General features: G+C 48.1%; 1 protein-coding gene across 3 annotated transcripts; it reads right to left on the bottom strand.

The window, feature by feature from the left end:
* Positions 1–7,095: 7,095 nt before the first annotated feature.
* Positions 7,096–10,859, bottom strand: DPH2 (diphthamide biosynthesis 2). Of its 3 annotated transcripts, XM_072649167.1 has the most exons (6): positions 10,575–10,859; positions 10,290–10,402; positions 9,985–10,208; positions 8,645–9,337; positions 8,330–8,515; positions 7,096–8,220 (listed from the first exon to the last, which is right to left on the bottom strand). In XM_072649167.1, the coding sequence occupies exons 1-6, from the start codon at positions 10,719–10,721 to the stop codon at positions 8,096–8,098; spliced, it is 1,488 nt and encodes a 495-aa protein (XP_072505268.1). In that variant the 5' UTR covers positions 10,722–10,859; the 3' UTR covers positions 7,096–8,095. The 3 variants fall into 3 exon arrangements, with proteins under 3 accessions (XP_072505268.1, XP_072505270.1, XP_072505269.1); XM_072649169.1 differs by lacking the exon at positions 8,645–9,337 and having other exon boundaries at positions 10,575–10,841; XM_072649168.1 differs by lacking the exon at positions 9,985–10,208 and having other exon boundaries at positions 10,575–10,785.

The raw sequence follows: 10,859 nt of genomic DNA, 5'->3' as shown, positions 1-10,859 counted from the left end.
GCACCCCCTTAATTACCAATTCTTTGCCACCTCAACAAGAGGTATGGATGTTTTTGTACATATTTAGTTAGTTTTCTTTGCCTTGGATTTGCCCCTCTTAATTCACCCTCCTTGTCATTCCCCTTCTCCCCTGTCCTTCTTAATTCCCTGTTGAGTGAAATGCATTTCTGTACCAGTCTATGTATGTGTATTCTTCCCTCTACTTGCACACCATGATTATGTGAGATGATTCTCCCTAAGCTTCTCATTTCCTTCCCTTTCTTCCCCTAGTGTCTTTATTTTCCCTTCCTTAAGATCATTAAGACATAACAGAGTCACAACCAGGATTTCTGTCTCATTAGATTCTTTCTATGACCCTTGATGATGAAAGAGTTCAGAGGGAACACATGTATCTTCTCATATTAGAATATAAGTAGTTGTATTTTCTTCTATTTTTCAATCTTTTAGATTTGTCTAATATTTCTTGCTATTTCACAAAGCCATTGATTTCTATTTAGTCTACTCTAGATTTCAGGGAGTCTCTTAAGCTTTGTCACTTTTTGTTACAACCTAGATTTTCTCTCTCTACTTCTTTCCTCCTGAGTTTTTATTTCATTTCTTAAAAATTTCTTCAATATATGTGCATGTAATCCTTGTGAGAAAAATTTTTCCTTTGAGTTGTTTGCTGTTCTTACAAGGTTAACTTGCTCCTTCTTGGGATGGGGTGGGAGGAGTGGGGGAGATCTCTAGATCTACAATAAAATGTTTTTATATTGATCAGTGTTTTCCTTGATTTACCATGGCCAATGCCAGTTGTCTTGACTTTTGTCTTGCCACTGAACTCTACTGACTCTAGAGGAAACAGTGAGGCTGATGACTTTACCCTGCTCTGCCTCACTTAAATCCAATTCACTTGCAAGCCAAGACATTATCCTCCTGATGTCATTGGTCCCTTCCAAGAGCAAAGGACAGAACAACAATCCAATTTGCCTGTCACTTAAGCTTTAGTTCCTGACTGGTAGCTTTGTGCCAGGACCAGGATCTACTCACTACCTGTTGTGCTTTAGGGTAGAATGGTTGGCCCTACTTTGTCTTCCACAAGTGTCCTTTGGATGCTCACACTGGTCACACTCCAGCTCCTAAGGTTAGGCCCTCCTGTATCTTTGAGGTCCAGAGTGCTGGATTTTTAGAGTTTTCTCTGACATCTCAGAACAAGGTGCCAGAGCACTCATTGTCCCTGGACCTGGGCTTTCCCAGTCTGAGCGTAGGAACACCATGATAGTTGGCATCAGACTAGTCTCCTAGCCATTCCACAGGGTTCCTTACCATGGGGCTTTCTAACCCCCTTTCTAATCTTTCTAAATGAGAGAATGCTGGAGGACACCCATGGTCCAGGAGCAGGTTGTGGATAATGATTTTGCAAAGGGGAAATCAGACAGATAGAAAATAAACCATAAATCTTGAAGTTGCTCCAAGTATGCTTCCCTTCTAGGGAATTCTAAACAATAGAGTGGCTCAAAGAGTAGTTGTATTTGCTTTATTAGCCCAGGAGAATGAAGAAGGATCCTTGGCCTGGAAAGGACATAATAAAAATGGACACTGACACTCCAAATATGTGGGAAGGCTGTGAGAGAGTACCCAGCTGCCCTTGAGGGGTTCAGGTCACTAGACCTGGATGGAACACATCCAGTGAAACTGAAAAAACTGGCTGGTGGGATTGCTGAGTCATTGTCTAAGATGTGAATCATAGAGGACAGGAAAGCCGACAGAGAACTAGAGGAGGCACAGGTGGTCTTTCTTTTTATTAATTAATTTATTTTTAGTTTTCAACATTCATTTCCATAACATTTTGAGTTCCAAATTTTCTTCCTCCTTCTTCTCCCCTCTCCCCAAGACAGTGTGCAATCTGATATAGACTCTACATGTACATTTATATTAAACATATTTTCACATTAGTCATGTTGTAAAGAATTGGAACCAATGGGAAGCTCCAGAAAGGGAAAGAAAGAGAGAGCAAATAGTATGTTTTGATCTGCACTCAAACTCCATAGTTCTTTCTCTGGATGTGGATAGCACTTTTCTTCATCAGTCTTTTGGAGTTTTGTTAGATCCTTGCATTGCTAAGAAAAACTAAGTCTATCAAAATCAGTCATCAAACAGTGTTGCTGTTATTGTGAACAATGTTCTCCTGGTTCTGCTCCCTTCACTCAGCATCAGTTCATGTAAATCTTTCTAGGTTTTTCTGAAGTCCACCTGCTCATCATTTCTTATAACACAATAATATTCCATTACATTCATATACCACAACTTGTTCAGCCATTCCCCAACTGATGGGCATCCCCTCAATTTCCAATTCTTTGTTACCACAAAAATTGCTGCTAGAAATATTTTTGTACATGTGGGTCCTTTCCCCATTTTTATGATCTCTTTGGGATATAGACCTAAACATTGTATTTCTGGGTCAAAAGGTATGCACAGTTTTAGAGCCCTTTGGGCATAGTTCCAAATTACTCTCCAGAATGATTGGATCAGTTCACAACTCCAACAATTCATTAGCATTCCAATTTTTCCATGTCTTTCTAACATTTATCATTTTCCTGTTTCATCATGTTAGCCAATCTGATAGGTATGATATGGTACCTCAGAGTTGTTTTGATTTGCATTTCCCTAATCAATAGTGATTTAGAGAATTTTTGCATATGACTATATGTAGCTTTAATTTCTTCATCTGAAAACTGTTCATATCCTTTGACCATTTATCAGTTGGGGAATGACTTGTATTGTTATAAATTTGACTCAGTTCCCTATATGTTTTGGAAATGAAGTCTATCAAAGACACTGGCTGTAAAAATTGTTTCCCAACTTTCTGTTTCCCTTCCCATTGGCTTTTTAATTTAATGTAATCAAAACCTTCCATTTTGTATTTCATGTTCTCTTTGTCTTGTTTAGTCATAAATTCTTCCCTTCTCCATAAACCTAACAGGTAAACTATTCCTTGCTCTTCTAGTTTGCTTATAGTATCAGCCTTTATATCTAAATAGTGTACCCATTTTGACTGTATCTTGGCATACAATATAAGTTGTTGGTCTGAGGCAGCTAGGTGGTACAGTGGATAGAGCACCAGTGCAGGAGTCAGGAGGACATGAGTTCAAATCTCACCTCAGACACTTGGCACTCACTAGCTGTGTGCCCTTGGGCAAGTCACTTATCCCCAACTGCCTCATCCTGGGTCATCTCCAGCCATCCTGATGAATATCTGGTCACTGGATTCAGATGGCTCTGGAGGAGAAATGAGGCTGGTGACCTGCACAGCCCCTCCCTCACTCAAAGTCAAGTGCAAGTCATGTCATTATTTCTCTGATAGCATGGACTTCTTCAGCAACAAAGGACGAACACACACAAGTTGTTGGTCTATGCCTAGTTTCTGCCATACTATTTTCCAGTTTATCCAGCAGTTTTTGTTAAGTATTGAGTTCTTATCCTAGAAGCTGGAGTCTGTGTTTATCAAACAGTAGATTACTATAGTCATTGACTATTGTGTGTTGTGTACCTAACCTATCCCACTGATCCACCACTTTGTTTCTTAGCCAGTACCAAGTAGTTTTGATGATTGTTGCTTTATAATACAACTTGATATGGCTAAGCCAAAAGGTAGTCTTTCAAAAAAAAAAAAAAGAGAGAGAACAGAGTCTACCAACTATTGGCTATGGGCTTTATGGTAAGTATGCAAGTAAGGCAGTATGAAGAAAGGGATAGTTAGTTGGCATCTGGAAAGGGAAGCAGTGATTAGAGAGGCAGCCCAGGTCTTCAGAAATTAAGCTTTTTTGTGGGCTGTGATGAATGGGGGGGGGGGGGAAATTTCTTTGTGGAATGGGGAGAGTTGGTCCCAGGAGTCCTAAAATGCCAAAATGAGCATAGGTGCAACTACTCCCCACCCCACCCCACCCACTGTTTCCACACTTGTTCTCAGTTAAGCTTCTCTGAGTTTAAAAAAACAAAGGCAAGCAAGTCTAGGGTGCGATCAGAACGGTATTCCATACATTCAGTCTTCTCAGTTCCTCCTCCAAGTGAAACTCAATTTTTCCCTTTTGTGTTGACTCCCCCTGCTTCCATCTGGAACAGGGCCCTTGGACCAAAATCATCATAAATGAGCTTTTCTAGCATTTATGTAGAGTATGAGGATATATGTAGGTAGTAAAAAGAAATACATGGTGTAATAGCCACTTCAAGCAACACAGAAATGCAGAATAGAATTAAGAAGATAAGAGGTCCAAATACTATTTGGGACTGGTTGATGTCAGGTCACTCTCTCCCCCAACACTCCATACATGAGGGGCACCCCTATGGAATGCAAGGGGATTCAGGGTTTCCTCAGGCAGCTGCACATTAGGACAGAGAGGGAAGGAAGGCAAGGGCCTCTGGTCTGGATTCAGAGCACATGGGACTCTCCTTCTCAAATTGTCCTCCTCTAAATGGCCTGATCTGGTCCTTACCTTTTCTTGCCCCCTGCTTTGCCCAGCCCCACTCCCCAGCACCACCTGTCCCCTACCATCAGGGGCTGATTACTGTCAGGCACAGTCCCACCCCCTTGACCCCACACCTGCTATGACCTTGCTACTGCTGCTATCGCTGCTGCTTCCTTTTCTCCAGTCTCAACTGGTGGGGAGGAGGGATCCCAGTCGCCAGGGCAGTGCTTCTGAGAGCAGTCTCCTCCCTCTCCTCAAGAGACTTCCTCATTTCTCTGTGGAAATCTTAGGAAGTCATTTGAGGGCCTAGGAAGCTGGCAAAACCACAGCTTTCTCAGTCTCTCTGTGTCTCTGTCAGTCTCTCTCTGTGTCTGTCTCTGTCTCTCTGTCTCCGTGTCTCTGAGCTTTGAGCCTCCCACATCAGCAGATGCTTCAGGCAGTTTACCTGGACTTTTAGCAATGTGACACAAAACATCTCACAGTAGTCTTCTGGGAAAAGATATAGCCAGACAAGAGTCTGATCGGGTGGCCTGGCTCAAAGGACTGACAGGAGTGGTTAATAATAGTCACCACCCACTTGGAAGATCTCCAGTGGCATTTCTCAGGGATCTGTGCTTGGCTCTGGGCTGTGTAATGTTAGTGACTTAGAGAAAAGCATAGATAGTATGTAGTCTCATCAACCTTGCAGATGACCCTGAACTGGAGTGGATGGAGCTTACATACTGGACAGCAATTGGGCTTCAAAAGGATGGTGATGAATTGGGAGCCTTGGGCTGATTCTAAGGTGAAATCCCCAAGGGAAAATAGTCAAGTCCTGCACTTGGATACCAAAAGTCTAGGATGGGAGGGGCATGGACAGACAGCAGGTGCTCTGGATAAAGATGAGGGTGGGGTGGGTTAGTGGACTCAAGCTCAGTGAGCCAGCAGTGTAATGAGACAGGTGGCCAAAAGAGCCAATGTGATTTGGGCTGCATTCAAAGACACGATTTCAGGAATAAGGTGATGGCCCCACTGTATTCTGCCAGATTTCATCTGGAGGAATACGTGAGCTGAACGTTAAGAAGGGCCTGGATCAGCTGGTGAGTGTCCGGAGGACAATGCGAGAGGCTCAAGCCCAAGTCATATGAGGATTGAAGGAACTGGGGGTGCTTATCTTGGAGAGAAAAAGACCCAGGTGGGCCAACATAGTTTTCTTCATGTTTTTGAAGGTCAGATGTGGACAAAGATTGGGCTTGTTCTGTCTGGCCCTGTGGGGCAGATCAAGGGAGAGAGGCAGAATGATTGCTTTGCAGGGGGAACTTGTTACCAAGGAGAGCTGCCCACTGTCCCCAGATGAGGGGAGGAGGGAGGGTATTCCAGGCATGGGGCACAGTCTGCACAAAAAGAGGAAGGCAAATTATAGAGGGGGAATAGCAAGGAGGACAGTTGGCCAAGATGTAGAGTATATGAGGCCAGCCTAGAAAGAGACTGCAGCCAGGGTCTCAGTGCCCATAGAGGAGAAGCAACAGGGAGCCAGTGAGGTTTCTTGAGCATCAGAGTGATGTCATCCTGATGTGGTTTAAGGAGTTCAGGGACCTCACAAGGACCAGAGTACTGGACAGGGTCATCTGGAATGAATTCACGGACTCAAGCATTCTTTAAGTCAGGGTGGCAAAGGTTTATTGTAACAACAATATGGCGGGCTCTTTAAGGAACTTGGATTCCCCAAGGAACCTGCAACCTAACAGGAGTGATGCTAAAGCTTATATAGGAAAATTGGTGGATTATCTGGCAGATAATGCTAATTAGGTCACTAGCATCATTCACCACTGGAAAAGAGAGAAAAGGGTTTCTCTGGAGTATATTTTTGGTTTGTTTTGTCTGCAGCAAGATAGCTTTGAGAGTTGATGTCTATAGCTTCACCTCTGGATTGAATATGACAATATGGGAAGCAATAATTCTGTGGTTACAAGATAGTCCTGTTCATACAAGAGAATTTCTTCAGAGGTCAGCTTGTTCTTGTGTCTTATTGGGGCCCACTCATGAGTTATTACTAAGCATAATGTCCTCAGGCTGGGGAGAAAACTGTAAGGGATAGTGTTTTGAGGCTAGGGAGAAATGTGATCTTGGAACTGGGGTTCAAGCACAGGCACCCCATCAACCCCACTCCTACTGTATCACTCTGAAAGCTATGTCAGAAGGAAAAACAGGAGAGGGAAAAGGCTGGCTTTGGGGAGACCAAGGAGACAGTTGTGGTTAGAGTCCAGGTGGGAGGGGCCCTGGAAGGCTGGCAGTCTGGGAGTAGAGGCTTGTGAGGAAGAGCATGATTTGGTCACTGATTTTTTTGGACATGGGGAAGGAGGGGGGAGAAGGGAGTCAGGGATGACACTGGAAGCAGGGAATGCCTTAGACAGAAGTTGGGGGCCGGGGAGAGGAGCTCTGTTTGGGACATGGGCCAAAGCTCGTCCAATAGGCAGGGTCTGCCCATGAATAAAGCTGAGCTCTGGAGAGAGCCACACCCAACCAAGATGGGCAAGCCAGGACTGCATGGGACATCCTGGTGAATCCGACCTTAGGGCTGAGTCCCTCCCCAAACCTAGGCATCTCCTCAGATAAAGACCCTAGAAATTCAGGGCACCCTTTATATCATTCACGAATGCATTATTCATCATTCTTTTAAAATGTTTTTTATTCTGAACCTAACAAATAAAATTGGCATTTCCAAGAACATGGGAGAATAGGAAAAAGATTATACCTGAGAATGTGGCTGTTGCCTAGTTGGCAAGGTTGCTTTTCTTTTTAAATATCTAACACATTTAATTGGGACTTCCTTCTCCCCAGCTCCACTCAAGAGGCTCTTGTCTCTGCAAGAGAATCACCCTCACCAACAGAGTGGTTCTCTCAAACGCACAGGCAGCTTTGGGGACTGGGACAGGCTAGCCTGTCCCATGCCTGGTGTTCAGGTGCAGGGTGGCCTGGAAGCCCCTAAATCCCCTGCAGCTCAGAGTCTTTGGTTCATGTTGTGTCTCCCACTAGAGGGGGAGGAACCACACATTCAGCACAGGGCCTGACATACTGTCATACAGTATGTGCCTAATTAATACCATTTGTGTGCTGACAGGGCTCCTGGGACACCATGAGAATGAACACGTAAAGACAGCAGCAGCCAAAGGGACAATGTTCGGTTTTTGGGGTCACCTTGATCTTAGACCACCTGTTAGCTAGATGAGTACAGTGCACAGAGTGCTGAGCCTGGAGTCAGGAAGACCAGAGTCGATATATAGCCTCAGACACTTACTAGCTGTGTGACCCTGGGTAAGTCACTTCACCTCTCTCTACCTCAGTTTCCTCATCTTTGAAACAGGGATAACAGCACCTACCTCCCAGGTTTATTGGGAGGATCACATGAGCTATTTGTAAAGGTGTTTGGCCCACTGCCTCACACACAGTTAGGTGCTGTATAAACATAGGTGGTGTATAAACACCCTCCACCCCCTTGTGTTCAGCCATCAGTAAAGGCTCAGAGAACAGAAACACTTAAAATCTGCCAGGGAGGAGAGCCTGGCCCAAGCCTGCTTACTCCAGCCAGAGTGGCTGCTGGCACCTGGGATCTGCTCTTTCAAGGAGTGCCAAGGTCTTTTCTTAGAGTTTCATCTGCCACCAAGGGTTCCTCAGCTGCCAGGCTCATCCTCGTAGGCAATGGGCACACCTCGTCTCCCAGCTACTGCCCTCTTTGGTGCCGTCTGGCCTAGCTGAGGTTCCAACCCCTGCCAAGTACGGGACCCAAGGAACAAAGCTGGGAAAGGACAAGGAAGAGGGTCAGCCAGGAGTCTAGACACCCCCCACCCACCAAGCGAAAGTTCCAGAGAATATAGGGGAACTGGGAGGGGTACACACTGGGTTACCTGCTGGACTGCTCTTAGCAAGCTCAAGCCGGGATCGCTGGCTCACGGCTGAGGCCTCTAGGACATCAGGGACATCTGGTGAGGCCAAGGCCTGTGGAAGGCGAAGCTCTCCAGTGATTAGTGACACATCAGGTGCATCCCACAGCTCAGAGTCTGGGGGTGGGACTGGCACATGGAAGGGGGAGCCTGGAGAGACAATGGAGGGAGATCAGAGATGGACTCTTCTCTCCTGCTTCCCTTCCATCTGGGAGCAAAACCAAAGCACAGGGCTAAGGGACAGGGAAGGAATCTGAGTCATGGGGTGCTGGGCCTTACCTGGAAGCAGGTCAGAATAGTGAGTCAGGTAGAGGCCCAGCCCCAGGGGCTCCCGAGCTGGGTTGCAGGCGGCTTCCAGCTCATAGGGGGTGAGCATAGGCCGGAAGAGACCTCTGCTGGCGCCACTCTGAGGTCGGTCAAGCGCCCTTAAGGGACAGGCCAGCAGTACGAAGACGTCCACCTCTGGGAAGTTGGCCAGCTTGGCAGGACTGGGCCGGCCCAGTGACAGGACATAGGCCCGCTTGCCAGCAGCCTGCACCAGTTTCCGAAGGTGGGCCAGAGCCTCACAGTGCCCTGTTCCCCCTGGAGCACCGGCCAGCAGTCCCACCACTCGGGCATCTCGTGCCCGCTCCACCAAATAGTGACTCCGGGCTCTGGCTCGGACTGCCCTGGGGCCCTCTGCTTGGGCCTGTCCAGAGTCTGGCAGGCAGGATGAGAAGGGACGGCTGGGGGCCCAGGCCAGGAGCAGCTGGAGCAGGTCTGGGCTCACTTCAGCTTCACTGCTATTCCTATTCCCAGAGCCCCCCACATAAAAGGCACCATAGTCCTCCAGCTGCCGCCCAGGGCCCAGTGGGAAAAAGCGGCCAAAGCGCTCCAATGGTGGGTGCTCCCAGCCTGTGGCAGCAGCAGGGAGAGCTGGATGGGAGACCAGGATGTCCTCATACTGCGGCCGAAGAAGAGCAGCCAAGGCTTCTGCAGGGAGAACGCACTGGGTCAGAGGGCAGGGCAGCCATACTAGCCCTGGCCTGGAGGGAGCAGGAGCTCAGCGGAAAGGACTACATGGGACCTGACAGCTAGCCTCCAAGGTCCAAGGGGGAGAAAGCCTCAAAGACATGAGTAAGCTTGACCCGTAGTCAGAACTGCACCGCACTAGACTGGGCTGCCTTGGAAAGGAGAAAGCACCCCCTTGCTGAAGGACACACATGCTGGATGGCCATCATATTGTAATGGTCTGAGACAGGTTAGACTCCAGGTCTTCCCAAATGTCCTTTAAACTCTGAGGTCCTACGATTCAGGCATTCATTCCAAGGACATAAGAAACTAAGGCTCTTGGCTAAGGAGCAGGTGGGGAAACTGAGGCAGCAAACAAGGAAAGTGGCCCAGGTTGACTCGGAAAAAGTCTCAGCCAGTTTCCTTTCCTTCTCCCCAATAAATCAATCAACATTTATTAAACACCTATTACGTACCACACCATGATAGTGCTAGGGATACAATGAAAATCAAGACAGTCCCCTTTTCACAAGGAGCTCATAGTCTAATAATGGATGAGAACACATAGACATACATCAGTGGACCACCAATGCAGGCCTCTACCCACCCTCCTCTCCCCTAATCCTCACCCAGGGAGTGGGCACAGGCTGGCTCACTAAGCAGCACCACAGGCTCTGCTGGGTTGGGGTGCAGGGCTCTGAAGGCCTCTGCACACAGCTCCAGGGCCACCGGACGCTGGCCTAGGACGTAGATGACAGGCAGGGGGCAGGAAAGCGGGCTCAAGCAGGCAGGGCCAAAGTGGACCAGGGCATCGGCTTCAGCCTGCTCAGCCCCCAAGACATCCACACAGCAGCTGCAGAAAGGGATCAGTTATAGGGGCGGTGCAAGGCCAACAGAAGACCTCCCTGATTCCCTCCGGTCCTCAGGCTCCCACCTGCCATAGGCTGTGTCCCCTAGAACAAACATCTTGGCTCCCGTCATCTCCTCCAGGGCCCGAGCTACAGCCACACTGTCTCCAAGGAGTTCATCCGGGAACTGCAGTGCCACCTGAGCAGCCAACAGAGAGCCGTGCTCAGAGCTTCACTCGGCTCTGGCTTCTGGACTTACTCCTTCCCCTCCCCCAGGCTCCTTCACCTGCTTCCCCCTCCCTCAAATCTCCCCTTTTCCAGTCCCTCCCTTTACACCTTCCCTTCCCCCTAGTGTCCCCTCCCCCACTTACCCGCCTGGCTTCGTGTTCCAGCACAAAGGCCTGAACCCGCTCCAGCTCATAAGTACGGCCCAGCTCGGTGAGGGGCGTCAGAGGCGCCGGGGCTCCAGCCTCCCTCTGCAGCGCAGCCCCTGCTGGGCTGCTGAAAGCGTCTTCCATGTCACCTTCTGCGGCAGGAGCTGCCAGGCCTCAGGACCGAGCCTGGGATCAGCTCCAGGACTACAGTGGGCAACCCAGACTCTCCACGTGGGTCTCCCCTCCAGCCTCGCCACCATTTCCGGGAGTACCAGGTTTCAG

The sequence above is a fragment of the Notamacropus eugenii genome, chromosome 2 (assembly GCF_028372415.1).
Source record: "Notamacropus eugenii isolate mMacEug1 chromosome 2, mMacEug1.pri_v2, whole genome shotgun sequence".
Classification (NCBI taxonomy): Eukaryota; Metazoa; Chordata; class Mammalia; order Diprotodontia; family Macropodidae; genus Notamacropus; species Notamacropus eugenii.
The sequence above is the reverse complement of the archived record's forward strand: the minus strand, read 5'-3'. Positions and strand labels throughout refer to the sequence as shown.